We start from the raw sequence: 21128 nt of genomic DNA, 5'->3' as shown, positions 1-21128 counted from the left end.
TCAAATGTTATTACATGATGATTCTTTTCCTATGTTTTTAAGAATTATTTGAAGATCACACCAAAAGCCAAGGAACTTTGAGCCTCAAGAGAAAAGCACACGAAGCTGGTAAGAACCACAGAAATGTGAAACATTTTTTCCTGATAACAGAGATATTTATTCCTGTCCTTGATGAATTAGACTAAATGTATTATTTATGAACTGTGTGTGAGCAGAGAATGCTGAGAAATAATTTATTTCATAGCTGATTAAGAGTGAAAGCAACACTAAAAGTAAACATAAACTGTCCTAGAGTTAGATAACTATACAGTTATCATGGACCTTTAAATTATACTTTACAGATATAAAAAGAAAGAAAAACTTACAAATTAATATGCTCTGAATTTTGGGTTTCCCCAAAGATATCATTTTGAATCCACTGAATTTAGGCATTAGAAAAAACATTACAACCTAAAATCTAGTCCCAGATTAAACCTTAGAATATATAAGCCTAGTACAACAGATGAGAAAACAGACTCAGAAATTAAGAGACTTGCCCAAGATTAATCTGGGACTAGATTTTAGGTTGTAATGTTAAGGAGCTCTTCCCAATATTGAGCAGAATAACAAAGCAGTGATACTCTGAGACTTCCAGGGTGGGTAGGTAAATTTTTCTTTGGACTAAGGCAAAAAGCAAAGTTCTAAAATATATTTATAAATGGAAGAATTGAAAACATTTATGATTTTAAATTGAGAATCACTGATTATAAAAGTAATTGAATTGTAGCCGGGTGTGGTGGCTCTGGCTCACGCCCGTAATCCTAGCATGCCGGGAGGCGGAGGTGGGAGGATTGCTCAAGGCCAGGAGTTCGAGACTAGCCTGAGCAAGAGTGAGACCCCATCTCTACTAAAAATAGAAAAAAATTAGCTGGACAACTAAAGATATACAGAAAAAAATTAGCTGGGCATGCCTGTAGTCCCAGCTACTCGGGAGACTGAGGCAAAAGGATCGCTTGAGCCCAGGAGTTTGAGGTTGCTGTGAGCTAGGCTGACCCCATGGCACTCACTCTAGCCTGGGCAACAGAGCAAGACTCTGTCTCAAAAAAAAAAAAAAAGTTAATTGAATTGAAAGTCTTTCAAAATCAAAGACAATCTTCTTCCTCGAACCAAAAATCACTTGGCTTAGATATATAGAATAAGGTGTAAAAGTAAAACACTAAGGGAATATTACATATTTGTTCACTTTCACTAAAAGATGAAAATCAAAATAATATAAGATATCCCACTAATTCCATAGAGTTTTATCTGAGTACATCTCTTTGTCTTTGTCACAAGTGCTTTTCTTTCTTTTTGAGACAGAATCTCACTCTGTTGCCTGGGCTAGAGTGCTGTGGCGTCAGCCTAGCTCACAGCAACCTCAAACTCCTGGGCTCAAGCTATCCTCCTGCCTCAGCCTCCCGAGTAGCTGGGACTACATCATGTGCCACCATGCCCGGCTAATTTTTTTTATATATATATATATTTTTTTTTTATTTAAGACAGAGTCTCGCTTTGTTGTCCAGGCTAGAGTGAGTGCCATGGCGTCAGCCTAGCTCACAGCAACCTCAAACTCCTGGGCTCGAGTGATCCTTCTGCCTCAGCCTCCCGAGTAGCTGGGACTACAGGCATGCGCCACCATGCCCGGCTAATTTTTTATATATATAAATCAGTTGGCCAATTAATTTCTTTCTATTTATAGTAGAGACGGGGTCTCGCTCTTGCTCAGGCTGGTTTTGAACTCCTGACCTTGAGCAATCCGCCCGCCTCGGCCTCCCAAGAGCTAGGATTACAGGCGTGAGCCACAGCGCCCGGCCTCTATATATATTTTAATTGGCCAATTAATTGCCAATTAATTTCTATTTATAGTAGAGACGGGGTCTCACTCTTGCTCAGGCTGGTTTAGTACTGCTGACCTAGAGTGATCCGCCTGCCTCAGCCTCCCAGAATGCTAGGATTACAGGCGTGAGCCACCACGCCCAGCCTCACAAGTGCTTTTCTAGTGATACTGTTATATATACTGTTTGCAGAACCAGTGTCTACATCTCTTAAGAAAACTTCACCTGAGATCATTACAAATCAGTTTCCTCAAAGCATAACAGAACCAAAAGATGCTACACAATATTTCTGCAGACAGGAGACCCAACTTCTTCAGGTAAATCGCATAAATTGTTAGAAGAGGTATGAAAATGTTTTTATCAGTTGTAAGGTTCAATTACTAGCCTAAGGAAGTAATAATGTACTGAAGAGAAGGGCATGCTCATCTTCTAACTAATCATGGAAAGGTTAACTAGCCGATTGATGGGATAAACCTAAGAAACTTTAGGAATTTCTTCTGTGGAATCTTCAAATATGTTCAGGCCATTCTATTCTCCATAAATGGAGACTATGGTTTAAAGATGAAAATGTTTGATCTAAGAGCGGATGTCTGGTTTGTTGGATCAAAGCAACATTTGGTGATTATATGAATCTGGCATGAACACCCACAAACATGCATGCACAGCTTACAGCTAAGACTAGTTAAACATTGAAAATTCCCTGACAGAAAGCAGAGCTATGGGATAAGTCTGCAAATAGTCAGAACTACTAAAAAGAGGTAATACTTCTGGATGAACCCATCTGGATTAAGTATCCAGTGCAAAACTGTTTAGCAATTTATACTCCATTTGTTTTTATATGAAATACATATTATAACTCTCTGGTATTCTGCTTATCTCTGGGACTAAATTTTTTAAATCAGATTATGCCTAAGGAAAAAAAAGGACCCAAATACAAAGCAAAAGTGATCAAATATCATCTTCTAGATTCCATCCTTTAAGCAGATAAGATCCATTTTCTGTTCCTTTTTATTTTTTGTAGATGGGATATCACTATGTGGCCCAGGCTGGTCTCAAACTCCTATCCTCCAGTGATCCTCCAGCCTAGGCCTCCCAAAGATAAGATCCCTTTTCAACACCAAAGTCTCCTAACAAAGACTCATTTGGTCATATGAGCAGGCTAGTGGTATCCATTTAACACTGCTCTACTACTACACAATCACTTCTCTATTGCCCTTATCTTGTTTTATCTAATCTCATAATTCTTTCACAGAACAGCAATTGTAGAAAATACGTACATGAAACTAAGAATCAAGTTATATTTATTTGAAAAAAAAGGGGGAGAGGGAAAGGAATACACCATAACCATATATACCAAATATTTTTCCTTAACTGAGTACTAGAATTCCAATTAGTGCCACCATCTAAGTAAAAACAAAACAAAACAAAAAAAAAACTTTAAATCAGCTCAATTTTCTTCAGGCATAGGTTTCAAGGGGAGGAGAGAAGGGGATGAAAAGAACTTTCTGACTAATTTTGGCTAAAAGAGTAAACATAGTTAAGAAAAAAAATTCAAGATCAGTTCATATATTTCCCACAGACTACCAGGCAACTCTAAAGATCCTTAGACACCCCTCCCAAAATTACATCACCTAAGAATGTTATAAACTAATGTTGCTCTCGGAACTACCACATAATCAGATTTTAATTTCTCCTGGGATTATATATCAACTCTCTCAATAAATCTTTTTTAAAACAAGAAATCTATTATGATCAACCCACAATTATCCAAGATTGGAGTTATTCAAGTTAAAAGTATTCTTTTTGATTAATCCCAGACTTTGAGTTACTCTCAACTCTTTGTAAACAAGGTACACAAAATGTGGAACTGAAATTCAAGTATTTGGGACTCTGAAAACAGCAAAAAGACTACTAATTTAAGCTTGGTTGGAGAAAAGCTAATCAATCTTTGCAATGGATTTGCATATTGCACCCATATTGCCGATAAGCGTTATTGCCAAGGTCCTTTACAAGTTGTTGCTACTGTATTACCTTCTGGAAACTTTGTAATATTTTCAGTGATAGTGTCAAGCCTAGGTTTGTATTTTTTACCCCAGTGGAATCATTTACACCAACTTTCCAGTTAGGTCCGGTAGTAAGAAAATCATGGAAGCAAAGTTTGTTTTTTGTTTTTAACTCCAAGGGATCTTCCAATTTTTCAAAGTCAGTGTGTATCTTGACATACAGACACTAACTCCCCTTGCCCCCTTTGAAAGAAGAGAGTTAATTTTTGGCATCATCCTACAAACATTTTCATTCATTATGTAAAACGTTTACGAATGAATCTTTTCCAGATGCACTATTCCCTGCGGTTGGTTTACTTTCACTTAATTTATCATACGAGATCTACTACCGGCAGATCCTTCTAAACATCCATTAGTCCTGTTTCCCCGGTTCTGAAGTCTAGGAGCCCCAAGTTCCCATAGCTCTGAGTGCTTTCAAACCCACAACCTGCTCAGTAGCTCTGCCCTTGCAAACAAAAGCTTGTGGTGGTTGGAGGGCCCGCGCGGAAACCTTAAGATGTTGCAGGACTTTTATGCAGGACGTGCACCAGCCGCCGCCCCGCACAAGCCTGTCCCAAGGGCAGCTCCATCCAGGCCCAGGGAGATAAGAAGGGGTATGCAGTCGGGGAGGGGCCCTGACCCGGCTAGACCAAGCTAGGCAGAGCCTTGCAAACTGGCGAGACTCAACAAGGAGGCGTAGACCCTGGGGGGAGGGGGAGAGCCCCTAGAGGGCATTGGAGGTTGGGAGGATGGGCGGGACAGCCCCAAACCCAGGGAGGCAAGGTGCTGCCCCTGGCGCACGTCTCGGCAGCCCGGTCGATGCCAGGGGCAGGTACCGGTCCAGGTAGGACAGGTCCGTCCTCCTGGCCCTCGGGGGCACACGCGACCGCCACCTCCGCCCGCGGGAAGCGGCGTGGGGAGATGCAGAAGCGCACACACCCCGCCACGCCACCGCGCGCCCCGCCGCTCACCGGTGCTGCAGCCCCACGAGTCCCAGAGTGATCACATGCGGCACGTCCAGCTGAGTGGGCCACTCTCCTGAGGCGATGCACCCGAACACGCCACATTCCTCTCGGATCCCCAACTCCTCCAGCTCCATGTCGCCGCCGAAAGCACGTGGAGGGACCCGCCGCCGCGGCCGAGGTCCAAGCACCAACCAGCGACCGGCTCGGCCCGTACGTCCCAGAGGCTCCCGCAAGCAGCTTCCTCCCCGGCCGCTGGAGGCCCCAGCTACTGCGGCGGCGCGTGCTCTCCCCGAGGAGGCGTGACTAGCCCGCCCCCGAAGCCCCGCCCCCGCCACGCCGGGCCCACCAATGAGCGAGGGCGAACGAGGAGGCTCCGCGGCTGAGGGGAGGAGTCACGGATCGCGGGGGGGTGGAGCCAGCCCTCCCCAGGAGACATCCCGAAAGCTTATTTTTGTGCACGTGGGAATCTCCGTTATTTCCCAGCATCCAAGACTAAGGTGGTGAGAGTAACGGAGTTAACATCATTTATCTTTCAGAGGATATAAACTTTATTTGCCCCTCCCCACATTGCTACCCCCCGGCCGACACGACATGGTACGCTCCAACCCACAAGCTGCTCGTGCAGCGCGAAGGGGCCCGGGTCGGCCGGCTTCCACACAGTGGGGAGGGGCCGCGGTGCGCGCCACTTTTCCGCTCCCCTGGAACGGCGCCCGCGCGGGGCGGTCCGGGGGCGGGGCTAGCGTCGCTGCGCCTGCGCGGCGGGAAGCCACGGGGGGCCGTGCTCTCCTCGGGAGTCTCCGTAGCTGCGGGTCGGCCGAGACCCTCCGGGCTCGGCAGCTTTCGCCGCGTTCTACGGGGGCGGCGTGGGGACACGTGGCCCGCCCGGGGGCGTGTTTGTGGGCCGCGCCTCCCTTCCCCGCCCCGCGACCCTCTGACCCCTCCTCTTCTCTAGGTTTCCGCGTCTTGTCCCCGCGGCGGCCCAGTCGGCGTAATGGCGACGGCCGAGGGTGAGTAGCGGGCGCCCGGGCCGCCGGGGCATCCCTGCCCGCCGCGGTGTTCGGGCCCCGCGGCCGCGGGTTCGCGGGTTCGGCGCGGACGCGCGTGGGCCCCGGGGCGGCGCCCGGCCTCCTGCGGCCGCGCGTCGGGGCTGCGGGGCGGGCGCACGTGGCCCCGGGCCCTGGGGAGGGAGCGCGGGACGCGGCGCCCCGGGGCCTGCCGCACTTACTGGAACTCCGCCTTCGGGATGGGCGAAGGGAGAGAACCGCAGGGAACGAGAAACGGCAAGGGTCGGAGTGGTGCCTGGAAGTAGTATTTGTAATCGATACATAGTGCAAAACACGGGAAAATCTAGTGTTCACTTTTCAAACCAAAGTCTTGCTTTTGTCGTTAGGTCAATAACCTTCCCCCCCCCAAAGGTTAATAATTGCAGCTTCTGAAATCTATCCAGGTTTTGTGTGGTTTTTATCTTATTATTATTATTATTTTAGGTAGTCTTTGGTGCCATGATGGCGTTGGAGAACTGTAAAACCTGCAAGCAAAAATGACATTTCCTTGTTTTACCTTTGCATTGGTCAAGTTTACATCAGTTACAGGATCATTCCTTTTTCCCCAAGTGGTCAGACAGATCCTCAGGAAAGATCGTTCTTGCCATTTATGCTGATAAAACTGAAAGGGTGGAAATTCGTACTCCACTGAGAAAGAATTCTAAGACAGTGATTAGGATGTACAGAAATAAAAGTTTGTTTTTCCAAGAAAGGACGAGAGAGAGCTGTGAAGCCAGCTTGTCTGACCCCTTGCCATGTGTTTCTTGCAGGAGCTGAGGCAGAGAGTTGGGCCCAGAGTTCATACTCTTATTGTCCACTTAGGGCTCTTCATTGGGGAGAAAACGAGGCCACAAGTGTTTTAATTAAACAAAACAAAGTGGGTAGTTGTGTTGAGAGTTTCTCTCCAAAGGGGCAATTATGTCTTGTGAGTTTATTTCTGTTGTATAGTTTGTTTTCCTCTGTTAGGTAGGTTGTTAGACCACCTTTCAAAAACATTGGTTTCTTCCACACACTTAATATTTAAATTTGATATCAGGAGACTTAGGATTTATCAGAGTAAAAAAGGAAATTTAGCAGAAACAAGAAAGCATTGCAAAAGAAAAAAAAAAAAGACTTACGATTTTGTCTATCTCTTTCATTTCCTAACTAAATGGCCTCCACCTCAACCGTTTTGATTCCTAGTTTCCAAATTTCTGTATTTATATAATTCTTCCTAAAATTATGTGAATCAAATGTAATGGTATATGAGGAAATACTTTGTAGAATATAAGGTTTTATGTAGATTTAATTTTTATTAAGATTATTACTTAATCACTTTGTATGTTTACTGAGTCATGATTCTAGGAGATTTAGTCTTCACTATTCAGGAAATTTCTTTCTGACATCTGATATATTTCCATTTTATTTCCACAGTGTTGAACATTGGTAAAAAGCTGTATGAGGGTAAAACAAAAGAAGTCTATGAATTGTTAGATAGTCCAGGAAAAGTCATCCTGCAGTCCAAGGACCAGATTACAGCAGGAAATGCAGCTAGAAAAAATCACATGGAAGGAAAAGCTGCAATCTCAAATAAAATTACCTGTTGTATTTTTCAGCTGTTACAGGAAGCAGGTAAGTGATTCCCTTATAACCTCCTCCCACTTCCTTCTCTCTCACACACTGATTTCTTTCATGGGGAATCAGCATTAATTTAGATTAACAACCTGTTTGGGGATGTCTCACAAGCTAAGTCAAACAAAGAACTCTTAAACTTCACTATAACACTTTACTTGGTTTGGAATTGGCAGTATCATTTAGTTGCAAGGAATTTAAGAGTTTGCTGCAATCTTTTTTTAGATAGGATATTATAGCTGTGTTGCCTGGGCTAGAGTACAGTGGCCTTGTCTTTGCTCACAACAACCTCATATCCTGGGTGGAGGATCAAGTGATCCTCCTGCCTCAGCCTCCTGAGTAGCTGGGTCTAAAGGCAGTTGCCACCACACCCTACTAATTTTTCTGTTTTGTAGAGAGGGTTTCTCACTCTGTTGCTCAGGCTGGTCTCAAACTCCTGGGCTCAAGCAGTCTTCCAGCCTCAGCCTCCCAAACTGCTAGGATATAGGCGTTAGCCACTTCGCCCAGCCTGGTATAATCTTTATCTGATGAGTGTATTTCCTATGCAATTTCCCTCTAAGGCTATCGTCAATCTGAAAGAGTTTAACTGTAAAGGAAGCCCATTTTGTTATTTAGCAGCTTTAACTGAATTGAAATTGACTCTCTGTAATTCTTTGCAATTGTTCTTTGTTTTGTCTCTTGGAGACAATACAGAATTTCAAATCCGTCTGCCACTGGAAAGTAACAGAAGGCAGTACCCATACCCTCTCATCCTGTCATTCCTCAAGTGAGAAATTTAAGCTAGACCAAAGGTATCCAGAGTTCCCTCCTGCTCAAAAGTGAATGAAAAGCCTGGTACTCTCGCCTGTAGTCCCAGCTACTTGGCAAACTGAGGTGAGAGAATTGCTTGAGTCCAGGAGTTTGAATTTGAGTCCAGCCTAGGCAACATAGTGAGACCCTATCTCGTTTAAAACAACAACAAAGCCCAAGTTAAGACTCTATTTTCAAAAGAGAAATTGATTCAAAAGACCAAATTAAGATCAGAATATTGTGTGGAGAATATTTTGGAAGAAGGAAAAGAAATTATATATAATAATAGGTTTTTCTGCAGGGATTCAGTTAGCTGCTAGTCTAGTGTATGAAATCTAAGCTAGTATTAATAAAATATTTGAGCCCTTTTCCTACAGTGTAAGAGGCCTCATTGCCTTGGATCACTTAACCTTTAAAGCCTTGGCTTCCCTATCCATAAAATAAAAGCTTTGTTCTTTATCACCCCTGCCAGTTCTCTCTTTGTAATTTAATAACTTTCTCTTCTTACTTTTACTTCCAGTACTCTTTCATTTTTTAGAGCTTCCAATAAGCACTAATCTTTCATAAATTCAAAGGGGGATTTAACACTTTGTTTTGAGTCAAGATAGATGTATCTGCCTTCCACAAAATAATAAGGTAATTCAAGTTAAATCCATTCTGTCGTACATTTCCTGGAGTGGTTTTGCCTCTTCCAGAGTATCCTATTTCTCATTTTGAGTTAGTGTGAAAAAATACTAGTTGTAAACCTGAATTGTCAACCACATGATAAATCCCTCTATGCATTGGAAGTAAGTATATTGCTGTAAATTTAAAGGACCTTGCATAGTTCCAAAGTCATAGGATCTAGGATTTTTCCTTGAAGGTTTCTTTGGTTGGTGGTTTCCCAAAAACTAGGTAGATTTCTAGAGAGAGCATCAAACTAATATTAGGTTCCTTTTACAATAGATATGTGTTTGATTTATTTTTACCTCCCAAGTTATTTCCCTCTCCCTCTCCACTTAAAAAATGCTTAGCCCTTTAAAATGTTGGCAGTAAATAAATTAGTTTTTGTATACACTAAGTAGTTGCACAAAGCTGTGTATGTATACTTTTAAGTAATAGAAGATAAAGTCCAAGTTTTTATTTGCTTATTCAATAAAACACTATTCCATGCACTTTCTGTGGTTTTACAAGTGAGGTAGAGGGACTTTGTGTTCCCTTGTTTAACTGTGAAAGTCCTGTGGGGGTGGGGGGGAAGAACTGGGAAGATTGGTCACCCTAAATGAAGTACTCCAATAATTATCTTTTTTTTTTTTTATTGAGACAGAGTCTCATTCTGTTGCCCGGGCTAGAGTGCCAGTGCCGTGGCATCAGCCTAGCTCACAGCAGCCTCAAACTCCTGGGCTCAAGCGATCCTCCTGCCTCAGCCTCCCAAGTAGCTGGGACTACAGGCATGCGCCACCATGCCCAGCTAAATTTTTTTCTATATATTTTTAGTTGGCCAATTAATTTCTTTCTATTTTTAGTAGAGACAGGGTCTCACTGTTGCTCGGGCTGGTCTCAAACTCCTGACCTTGAGCAATCCTCCCACCTTGGCCTCCCAGAGTGCTAGGATTAAAGGCGTGAGCCATCATGCCCGGCCAATCCAATAATTTATCTTTAAACTACTTTATTTGGCGCTTAACATAGCTAAATCTTAATAAGTTTGTGGGAAATGTTGAAAGATATTTTCCAGGTTTTATACATAGTATTGTGAACCCAAGGAAAACCTAAGCGATGTGTGACTGTATATACTACATTTTGTTTATTCATCTGTTGATGGACATTGGAGTTTTCCCCCTATTAGCTATTGTGAATAATGCTGCTATGAACATTGCTGTACAGGTATCTGTTTAAGTCCCTGCTTTCATTTATTTCTTTTGGGTATAAACCTTGAAGTGAAATTGCTGGGTCATGATCCATTTTAACTATTACCAGAGGTGTTTGTTCCCCAAGGCCACCACATAAAATAGTTTCCATCCCAGACATCAGAAGTCAGCTCCTTACTTTAATATTTAACAACAGTCAGTTGGACAGTAAAGACAAATATTTTCTTTGTTCCTGACCTCAGTGGCCACTGTATTCCTGCTGCTACCTGTTGAGTGTTTTTTTCAAAGATTGTTTGCTTCAAACATTAAGAGAAAAAGACTTCAGAATTGGCAGTTGTACAGCATATTGACCTGCTGCAAAAAAAAAATAAATAAAAATAAAACAGAATTGGCAGTTATTTCTGATTATGATAAGTAGATTGATATTCTACAAGTTACATATAAATACTAAACTTTAGGATATGAGATTCCTGCAGTCAAATCGGATTTAGAGATAATTTAGTGCCACTTGTATAAGTTACGTGCCTTGTGCAAAGTTGGATACTCAGTGGCAGAAAAGGTACTCAATAAGTATTTATGGAGTGAGTGAGTGACTAAATGAATGGTAAAGTCCCTGGAACCCAGATCTTTAGGTCCAGTGTGTATTTTGCCATGTAACATTTAAATGAAATATTTTTAATACTTTGATAAGCAGCAGAAAGGCATATTTTGTTTTCTTTTCACCTTTTTAAAAATTACATTTATTTTTGATAGAGGTTTCTAATAAAGTGTAGAATTTTGTTCCTCAGATCTACAGCACCTTTTTTTAAACTTATGTCATCAATACGTAGGTATCAAAACTGCTTTCACCAAAAAATGTGGAGAGACAGCTTTCACTGCACCCCAGTGTGAAATGATTCCAATTGAATGGGTTTGCAGAAGAATAGCAACTGGTTCTTTTCTCAAAAGAAATCCTGGTGTTAAGGAAGGATATAAGTTTTACCCACCTAAAGTGGAGATGTTTTTCAAGGTAATTATTTTATGCTTCTGTTTTATATGTTACTATAATGTAGCGGTAAAGTTATAATTACAAGCTCAAAAGATTTAAACATTATTAAAGCTTTTGATGTTGAAGATGTCATTCAGAATTTTATGTCAATAATGTACACTTTCCATTGGCAATGATAAATCAGATTTTTAAAAGAAAACATCTGGCCAGGCACGGTGGCTCACGCCTGTAATCCTAGCTCTCTGGGAGGCCGAAGCGGGAGGATCACTCAAGGTCAGGAGTTCGAAACTAGCCTGAACAAGAGCGAGACCCGTCTCTGCTATAAATAGAAAGAAATTAATTGGCCAACTAATATATATAGAAAAAAAAATTAGCCGGGCATGGTGGCGCATGCCTGTAGTCCCAGCTACTCAGGAGGCTGAGGCAAGAGGATTGCTTGAGCCCAGGAGTTTGAGGTTGCTGTGAGCTAGGCTGATGCCACAGCACTCACTCTAGCCTAGGCAACAAAGTGAGACTCTGTCTCAAAAAAAAAGAAAACATCTGAAAATCTGCTTACATTTGGATCAAGATGGCTGACAAAATGAATAAAGTTAGCCATTAGGAAGAAAACAGTAACATTTAATTCAAAAGTTTTTTAGGCCGGGCGCTGTGGCTCACGCCTGTAATCCTAGCTCTTGGGAGGCCGAGGCGGGCGGATTGCTCAAGGTCAGGAGTTCAAAACCAGCCTGAGCAAGAGCGAGACCCCGTCTCTACTATAAACAGAAAGAAATTAATTGGCCAACTGATATATATATAAAAAATTAGCCGGGCATAGTGGCACATGCCTGTAGTCCCAGCTACTCGGGAGGCTGAGGCAGAAGGATCACTCGAGCCCAGGAGTTTGAGGTTGCTGTGAGCTAGGCTGACGCCACGGCACTCACTCTAGCCTGGACAACAAAGTGAGACTCTGTCTCAAAAAAAAAAAAAAAAAAAAAGTTTTTTAAATTTACTGTTGAAATCTTTTTATATTCTAATGAGGGAAACTGTACTATCAATGTCTCTTATAAGTGAAAATATATACAGTAAAGGATGTAGGGATCACAGGTTATAAGTTTTTATGGGCTTTATTCAGACTCCGTAATCCATCTTGATTTATGCTGTTAAATATAGAGCTGCTTGGGAAGCAATGTCAGTGTTGGATTTTCAGTCAGTGAGTTGCATAACTTGTACATATTATGATAATTATGCAAATGAGAGTAAAATGTCATGTAAAGTTGAGACCCCACTTAAAATAAAATGAAATTATTTTTTTTCACTAATCTCTTTATTTTGTGAAATTCTTGGATTATCAAATAATGTTCCTGAAGACTTAGAGTCCTGTATGACTTCTTATCAAAAATGAAGCCAGGGGGTTATGAGAACTGCATTTTAGAAAGATTTGATTGATTAAAATGTGTTCTGGCCTTCGTATCATGTCCAATGACTGTTACTAAGGAAAAGTAAAAATCATAAGTGGTGTTTAAATTGGTTTATAGGAAAAAGGCAACTTCTTTAAAATACTTTATGACCTAGAATAAATTACCTAGTTTGAATTTTAAAGTAGCTATTAAAAGTAGACACATTAAGAATAACTGCTTCGGCCGGGCGCTGTGGCTCACGCCTGTAATCCTAGCTCTTGGGAGGCCGAGGCGGGCGGATTGCTCAAGGTCAGGAGTTCAAAACCAGCCTGAGCAAGAGCGAGACCCCGTCTCTACTATAAATAGAAAGAAATTAATTGGCCAACTGATATATATATAAAAAAAAAAAAATTAGCCGGGCATGGTGGCGCATGCCTGTAGTCCCAGCTACCCGGGAGGCTGAGGCAAAAGGATCACTCGAGCCCAGGAGTTTGAGGTTGCTGTGAGCTAGGCTGACGCCACGGCACTCACTCTAGCCTGGGCAACAAAAGCGAGACTCTGTCTCAAAAAAAAAAAAAAAAAAAAAGAATAACTGCTTTGAACTAAAGGGTACTATAAGCAAAAAATTTGTTTGAGGAATTTATGCTCAACGAGAAAAAGACTTTAGTTTTTCTTAAAAGTTTGAAAACTTTAGATTTAAGTTAATTGTTCTGCTGTACTTTATTCACAGGATGATGCCAATAATGACCCACAGTGGTCTGAGGAACAGCTAATAGCTGCGAAATTTTGCTTTGCTGGACTTGTTATAGGCCAAACTGAAGTTGATATCATGAGCCACGCTACACAGGCTATTTTTGAAATGCTGGAGAAATCGTGGTTGACCCAAAACTGTACACTGGTTGATATGAAGGTACAGATAAAGAGATTTGAAAGTAAACATTATAACTGAGAAATATTGTATGTAGTTCTTAAAATTTTTTCTTTGGTGATATACTGTTTCTAGATTGAATTTGGTGTTGATGTAACCACCAAAGAGATTGTTCTTGCTGATGTTATTGATAATGATTCCTGGAGACTGTGGCCATCAGGAGATCGAAGCCAACAGAAAGACAAGCAGGTAAATAATGCTTCGAGTTTTTTATCCTTAACAAGATCAGACTTAGCTAGAGGGGAAAGAGATGAGAGTAAAAGAAAGGCAGTTACTTCTTATTCCCTATATGATCCGCAGGAACTGATTTTCTCATTGCATTTTAATTTTAAAGATAAATATTTCCTAAATCCTAATATAAGAATAGTACTTAACATTTATAAAGCAAATTTCTCAGTTATTAATAGACTCACAACAATAACAGAGCAAGCATTAGTATTATACTTGTTTGGCTAATTGGAAACTGAGGATAAGTATCTTCATAGTTACTATAGTAAGGGGTAGATCTGGGACTCTATCCCAAGTCTTTTAGATTTAATCAGGCTCCACTTCTCTTTCCTAAAGAGAAAAACAAAATTAGGGCAAGATCTTTTCTATACTTATAAGAATTCTCAGGGCAGTTAATTATTGTTGTTAGTGTAGAAAGCACTTAACCTTAAATGAAAATAAAAGTATACTTCATTACTGAACTTTTTCTAGTTTAATTCAGGAAATAGATTTATAGACTAAGATACATTTTCATATTTATCCCTTACTATGCAAACTGTTCATATTCAAAACCAATTAGTTTCAGATAACAAGAGATAACTTGTTTTCTAAACTTGCTGTCTTATTTTCTAGTCTTATCGGGACCTCAAAGAAGTAACTCCTGAAGGGCTCCAGATGGTGAAGAAAAACTTTGAGTGGGTTGCAGAGAGAGTAGAGGTAAACCTTGTATAGTAAGCCTGTATTATATATAGTGTGTGTTTTTTCTTCTAAGAAAATCTTATTTCAAAAAATGTGGGAGATGGCCGGGCGTGGTAGCTCACTCCTATAATCTTAGCACTCTCGGAGGCCCAGGTGGGAGGATCACTCAAGGTCAGGAGTTCAAAACCAGCCTGAGGAAGTACAAGACCCCGTCTCCACTAAAAATAGAAAGAAATTAATTGGCCAACTAAAAATACATCATAGAAAAAACTAACTTGGCATGGTGGTACATGCCTGTAGTCCCAGCTACTCAGGAGGCTGGGGCAGTAGGATCGCTTAAGCCCAGGAGTTTGAGGTTGCTGTGAGCTAGGCTGACGCCATGGCACTCTAGCCCAGGCAACAGAGCGAGAAGCTGTCTCAAAAAAAAAGTGGGAGAATGTAGGTTTTTTTGTTTTTTTTGTGTGTGTGTGACTTTGTAAGACTTTTATGGAATGTGCCAGCTGGACTGTCCTTCCTGAAATATTGGAATTCCTTGCTATTAAGCTGGCCAGTATACTCCTATTGGAGAAACCTGGAATCCTGTCTTGTCTCTGCCTATAGGAGAAGCCTTACATTTCCTACCTGCCTCCACTGCTACTCAAGAGTTCATTGGCATGGGATGGATGGAACTACATGTAACTTTAAAATGTCACTTAAGTTTTATGGTATTATTATAATTCTGTGGAAGTTGAATGGGGTTGGTGGTTATTGAAGGACCCTAATCATGTTTTAAAACATTATTTTCATATATAGTAGGGTACACTTTGAGTTCCAAGCAATTCACTTACAAAGGTTTATAATGTCTTCCAGTTTGCCTGAAGCCTCCATTAAACAGAATGTACTAAAGCTCTTAGGATCAAGTATTTTTTAGTATAATTTTGTGAATATTAAAATATTTGAGTATTTTTCCTTGCCTTTTTTTTTTTTTTTTTGAAACAGTCTCACTCTGTTGCTTGGGCTAGAGTGCCGTGGCGTCTGCCTTAGCAACCTCAGACTCCTGGGCTCAAGTGATCCTCCTGCCTCGGCCTCCCAAGTAACTGGGACTTACAGGCATGTGCCACCATGCCTAGCTAATTTTATATATATATATTTTTTTTTTTTTTAAGTTGTCCAGCTAATTTCTTTCTATGTTTTTTAATAGAGGTAGGGTCTTGCTCTTGCTCAGGAGAAGAAAAATAAAATAAATTGTATTCCTTAGATCTTAATTATGAAGACCATATTTCCTTATATAGGTTTAAAAAAAATAGTTTGTCATTTTTTGCTGTTTGTCTTCATTTGGTCTTTTAAGAAAATACTCTGCCCCAATGTAATTTTACCACAACTATAGCTCTGTAAAGTGACTACTTTTATATGATACTCATTCTTGTGCTTATCCATTTTTATCTTTACATTCTTTTTCATATCCACATTTTTCTTTTCCAGTTGCTTTTGAAATCAGAAAGTCAGTGCAGAGTTGTCGTATTGATGGGCTCAATTTCTGATTTCGGTCACTGTGAAAAAATCAAGAAGGCCTGTGGAAATTTTGGTATTCCATGTGAACTTCGGGTAACATCTGCCCATAAAGGACCAGATGAAACTCTGAGGATTAAAGCTGAATATGAAGGTAAACTTCAAATAACTGGAGCACTTGAGGTAGTTCTGATTTTGCCAAAAGACTAGAATTATGAGAACTTCTGGCATCTTTACCTAATAAGCCCCTGGAGCATTGTTTCTACCGTGTTCCAGTAGAAAGTAGGCCTCCCACCAGTTATAGGAGGTTGAAACAGCAGATCCTCTCGGGTGTCTTTAATGGCCCATATTTTGTAGGAGGCAGACAAGATGTGAAATTTAAAGAGTTTCAGAATATAGTACATAAAAGAAATAATGGGATAGCATTGATCTAAAATATTGGAGTCTTGGGTTCACAACCAAGTATTTCTCAACTGGAAAAAATGTTAATTGAGTTTTCCCTCTGAAGATAATTATTATAGAAGCATAATTATTAATTTGGGGGGGGGTTGGTGGTGGGTCTTAGACCCCTTTGCTAAGCTAATGAAAGCTAGAACTCTTTCTCCAGAATAATGCAAATATGTAAAACTTTGGATTCTAGGTTATAAATATCTGCTTTTAGGGAACAAAGGATAATTTATAAATTTACCAAAGGAAGAAATGTTTAAGAGGTATGTTAAAAAAATATATTAAGGAGTCTTGGCCAACCACAGTGGCTCATGCCTATAATCCTTGGGAAACCCAGGCAGGAGGATTGCATGAGGCCAGGAGTTTGAGACTGGCCTGGGCAACATAGCAAGACCTCGTCTCTACAAAAAATGTAAAAACTAGCCAGGGATCAAGGAGTCTTTAAAAATTTGGATGCTGTATCATTAAACTTGCCTTCAACTCTTATTTCAAGAAGTGCTCTTAAACATCTAACCTCTATTTACTAGAGTCTAGTCTATTAACCAAAGTTATTAACTAGGTCTCCCTGCACTGTTTGTAGATGGACCACTCAGCAGGAAGGTTGCCTGTTCAGTTGGTGTCATTCTTCCTTTAGGTCAAGAATATTAGGAGAGGCCTATGAGCCAGTCCCTCACTAACACCCTGAAATCCCCTTTACACTAGTGATCTCAAAGATAGCCAAACCTGTTCTGGCTACTTGATTGCTTGGCTTATAGTAAGTGACAGAGTGAACATTATATTTGGAAAGTATGTGCAAGAATAGAGCCTTACATATGCTTTTTCCGGAGAAGACTCCTCTAGGAATTAAGACATATAGGCCTTTTTAAAAAAATAAACCTATCTTTAAATCTCTTTTGAATATTTAACATAAGTGTAAACTTGTAATTTCCCTAGGGGATGGCATTCCTACTGTGTTTGTGGCAGTGGCAGGCAGAAGCAATGGTTTGGGACCAGTGGTGTCTGGGAACACTGCATATCCAGTTATCAACTGTCCTCCCCTCACACCAGACTGGGGAGCTCAGGATGTGTGGTCTTCTCTTCGACTACCCAGTGGTAAGAGACATTGAATTTTTAAAAATTTATTACAAACATTTTAAACATGCTCAACAGTAGAGAGAATAGCACAATGAAATCTCATGTACCCATACCCAGCTTCAGCTATTAACATCTTGTTGCATCCATAGTCCCCTCCTGCCGGATATTTTAAAGCACATCTTAGACATAGTATTTTCCACTTTACATATTTTTTTAAGTATTTATCTCAAAATGATAACTCTAATTTTTAAATCATAATCATGATACATATTTACACCTAAGAAAAATCAGTATTAATTTCTTAAAATCATCTAATTTCTAGTTGGTATTCAAGTTTTCCAAGTTGTTTTTGCAGTTGATTCGTTCAAATCAGAATCTACCCCAGTCTTTATATTGCATTTAGTTGATGTGTCTCAAGTTTTTTTTGTTTTTTTTTTTATCTGTAACAATCCACCCTCCTTTTTGCCCTTTTATTTTTCCTGTGGAATTTTCCACATTTTGGATTTGGCTGATTACATTTCCAGGTGATGGTAAACAATGCTCTTGTATCCCTTGTATTTTCTGTAAACAGAGGGTGAGATCTGTAGTAAGATAATATTCAGATTTTTCCCCCCAAGAATTGATGGTATTGAGTTTTTTTAAGTAAATGTGATTGTTACTTCTGTAGGGAAAATGAAATTCTATTTTTAAAAATTGGGGATCAAAATAAATAACAGTTCTATTGGCTGAAAGAACTGGATCTCAGAGAATAACAATATTGTCATTTGTTCATCATAGTCCAAAATATTTCATCTTCTGCAGGTTATGAGAGTCAATATTGTTTCAGTAGGAGTTGATTTGCTTATTACTAGAACCCCAAAGTTTTCTCACAGTTGTGCGTATCTGCTCTTGATGTGTGTTTAAGTACATTAAGTACTTGAGCCTTGACCTGGTCCAGTATGCACTGGCTTCTCTCTAGGCTTACTGCATTGCTGTTGTCTTAGGATCTCTTACCATCATTTCTGAGATTCATTTTCCTTTCTATAGTCGTGGATCCCCTGTGTCCTAGGTCCCATGTCTTCCCCTTTCTTGGTTTACTTCTTTCTTTGCTGCAGCACACTCTTTGTTAACTTACTGAGAAGAGTATAAAAGGTAAACTTTGAGATCTTCTTTATCTAAAATGTTTTTATTGAAGCCCCACACATATTTGATGGTTTAGGAAGAGAATCCTAGGATGAAAATCATTTTTCCTCAGAATTTTGACAGCATTATTACTCCATTGTCTTCAAGCATCCAGAGTTATTGAGAAAACTCCATTGCCTTTCCACCATTCTGATCGCACATCCTTTACAGATTTCATTTTCGAAACTTCTAGGATTTTTTTTTAAACAACTTTTATTTACCCCAAGGGGATTGCAATACCAGGCTGATACATAGAGTGGACAGAGTAATCTGTTCCATCTCCATGTCCAAAAATCCATTTAATATCTTCTCCGTGGATAGAGTATATATCAGATGTTAAACTGGTTAAGAGCAGATATTACACTTGCTCTTAGCCAAAAGGCCAAGAAGCAATGAAACTTTTAGAATCTTTTATCTGCCTCATCGTTCTTAAAAAGTGACTTGGTGAGTCTGTTTTATCATGGACTTGCAGTGGGCTCTTTTAATCTGGAACTCTGGTTCCTTAGTCCTGGGGAATTTTCTTGAATTAATTTCCTTACCCCACCATTTTCTCTTTTCTCTGATTTTTGGATTTATTCAAATTTGAACCTCATTAATTTCTATTGTAATTTTTTTTCCTCTGGTTGCTATACTTTCCGGGATATTACCAAGAGCTCTTTTTTCTTCTCTGGACTTTTTGTCCCTTATAGCATCCTTTTCTTGTTTAATCTTTGTACTCTTTTTTTTTCTGAGATGATTATAGTGTGTTTCATATTAATCCCTTTCCTTAGCTGTTTAAGAGTGGAGCAGTGGCTGGGCACAGTGGTTCATGCTTGTAATTCCAGCACTTTGGGAGGCTGAGGTGGGAGGATATCTTGAGATCAGAAGTTCAAGGCCAGCCTGGGTAAAGTAGTGAGACTTCATCTTTACAAAACTTTTAAAAATAGCTGGGTGTGGTGGTATGCACTTGTAAGTCCCAGCTACTCAGGCTGAGGCAGGAGGATCACTTGAGCCCCCAGGAGTTTGAGATTGTACTTTACATAAGACTAATGCAGTAGCTTTTTATTTTCTATGCTCACAGGATTACTCTGAGTATATGATGGTTTGCAAAGTTATATTTTCATTATTAACTGAAGAGAGCAATTTTGTCTTTTTCTTTCTGAACCAATAGGTCTGGGCTGTTCAACCATACTTTCTCCGGAGGGATCGGCTCAGTTTGCAGCTCAGATGTTTGGATTAAACAATCATTTGGTATGGTGCAAGCTGCGAGCAAGCATATTGAACACGTGGATTTCCTTGAAGTTGGCTGACAAGAAAATCAGAATGTAATTTATAAGAAAGAATGGCATTGCATTTTTTAGGAGAAAACTACAATTTCTAGTTTAGCTTCAGAAAAAAATCAGGCAAAATGAAAAGAGAATTTTAAATCAGGAAACAAAATGTATTCATAAATGAATGCTTCTCTAGATTCATGGATTAGTAGACTAACAGCATATTTATTAATATTTCTTTATAGGTAGTGGATTTTTTGTAATGTTAACTTTATTTACATCTTTCCAAGTAAATGCAATATTAACACTTTTTAAAAGAGTGTGTGCAGCTGTTTCTTTAAGCTCTGTCCAGGGGGCACCTCATGTATTCTCTCATTCACAGATTTTCTGAGGCAGAAGACTGCCTTTATTTCTGTTCTTCCCCACATCCACAAAGTGAGTGTGTTACATTTGAGCAATGACTTTCCTTTTTGCCACCTGCCTTCTGTTTGTGGGTTGTAATGCTGATTTGTGAATCTCACAGGCAGATACACACATGTGATTTTTTTTGGCTGCCTATAGTCATTGTTTTACTTGATGATTTTGGGGGTTTTTGACAGCTTTCCTAATCTCCCTGGAAATAGTCATTGTTAGGTAAATAAGCAAATATATTTTATAAATGCTAATAATGTCCTATACCTTTATCTCAACTCATAAGTTTTAGAAAGTTATATGGTTGTCTCTTAGGTGGGAAGAGCAGTGTAGTCCTCTTCCACTTCATCGTCTTTACAAAATCCTAAGGGTATGGTTTTTTATTTGCAGTCAGTATGTCCAGAAATGATGTGTATTTACATGTATCTCTACTTAGAGATATGTTTTGTTTTTATTTTTTTAAGGAAAGTTGAGTTTGCTGGGGGTAAGGGATAGAGACACATGAGATAAGATGAAGGAGCACTCTAGAAGCCATGGAGAGGGTTTTTACCTAAAACCTTCTCTGATGGGTATTAGGGTAGTTTCCCATGGAAAAAAAGTAGAGTCATGGGCCTTTGCCATCCCAAATAAAAAATTTAATAAATCTTACTTGGCTGTGTAACCTGGTATGGTGGGTGTCTCTTTGGATCATAAAATTTTTATTTCTGATAAAACATACTTTAGCTATGCCAACAATCACCAACCTGCCATCACTTTGAGAAATTGGAATCTCCCCAGTCACTAACCATAATTACTTTTTTTTTTTTTTGAGACGGAGTCTCACTTTGTTGCCCAGGCTAGTGAGTGCCATGGTGTCAGCCTAGCTCACAGCAACCTCAAACTCCTGGGCTCAAGCCATCCTTCTGCCTCAGCCTCCCAAGTAGCTGGGACTACAGACATGCACCACCAT

General features: G+C 40.1%; 2 protein-coding genes and 1 non-coding gene across 3 annotated transcripts in view; 1 reads left to right on the top strand and 2 right to left on the bottom strand.

The window, feature by feature from the left end:
- PPAT (phosphoribosyl pyrophosphate amidotransferase) overlaps nt 1-5178 on the bottom strand; it is a 38702-nt gene extending 33524 nt beyond the window's left edge. Inside the window, exon 1 of the mRNA XM_075997899.1 lies at nt 4867-5178. Coding sequence (XP_075854014.1) covers nt 4867-4994 — 128 coding nt within the window. The 5' untranslated portion in view covers nt 4995-5178. The remainder of the gene's footprint in view (nt 1-4866) is intronic.
- PAICS (phosphoribosylaminoimidazole carboxylase and phosphoribosylaminoimidazolesuccinocarboxamide synthase) overlaps nt 1-20840 on the top strand; it is a 37033-nt gene extending 16193 nt beyond the window's left edge. The window contains exons 3-13 of the mRNA XM_075997898.1: nt 43-108; nt 2046-2170; nt 5813-5867; nt 7317-7514; nt 10981-11159; nt 13245-13424; nt 13518-13631; nt 14283-14366; nt 15810-15990; nt 17217-17375; nt 19669-20840. Coding sequence (XP_075854013.1) covers nt 43-108; nt 2046-2170; nt 5813-5867; nt 7317-7514; nt 10981-11159; nt 13245-13424; nt 13518-13631; nt 14283-14366; nt 15810-15990; nt 17217-17375; nt 19669-19826 — 1499 coding nt within the window. The 3' untranslated portion in view covers nt 19827-20840. The remainder of the gene's footprint in view (nt 1-42; nt 109-2045; nt 2171-5812; nt 5868-7316; nt 7515-10980; nt 11160-13244; nt 13425-13517; nt 13632-14282; nt 14367-15809; nt 15991-17216; nt 17376-19668) is intronic.
- On the bottom strand, nt 18725-18912 carry LOC142864749 (U2 spliceosomal RNA). The gene has a single exon (XR_012915099.1). It is a non-coding gene; the product is annotated as a U2 spliceosomal RNA (small nuclear RNA).
- Nucleotides 20841-21128: the final 288 nt, after the last annotated feature.

Source organism: Microcebus murinus, chromosome 26 (assembly GCF_040939455.1).
Source record: "Microcebus murinus isolate Inina chromosome 26, M.murinus_Inina_mat1.0, whole genome shotgun sequence".
Lineage (NCBI taxonomy): Eukaryota > Metazoa > Chordata > Mammalia > Primates > Cheirogaleidae > Microcebus > Microcebus murinus.
This window is presented reverse-complemented; position numbering and strand designations above follow the sequence as displayed.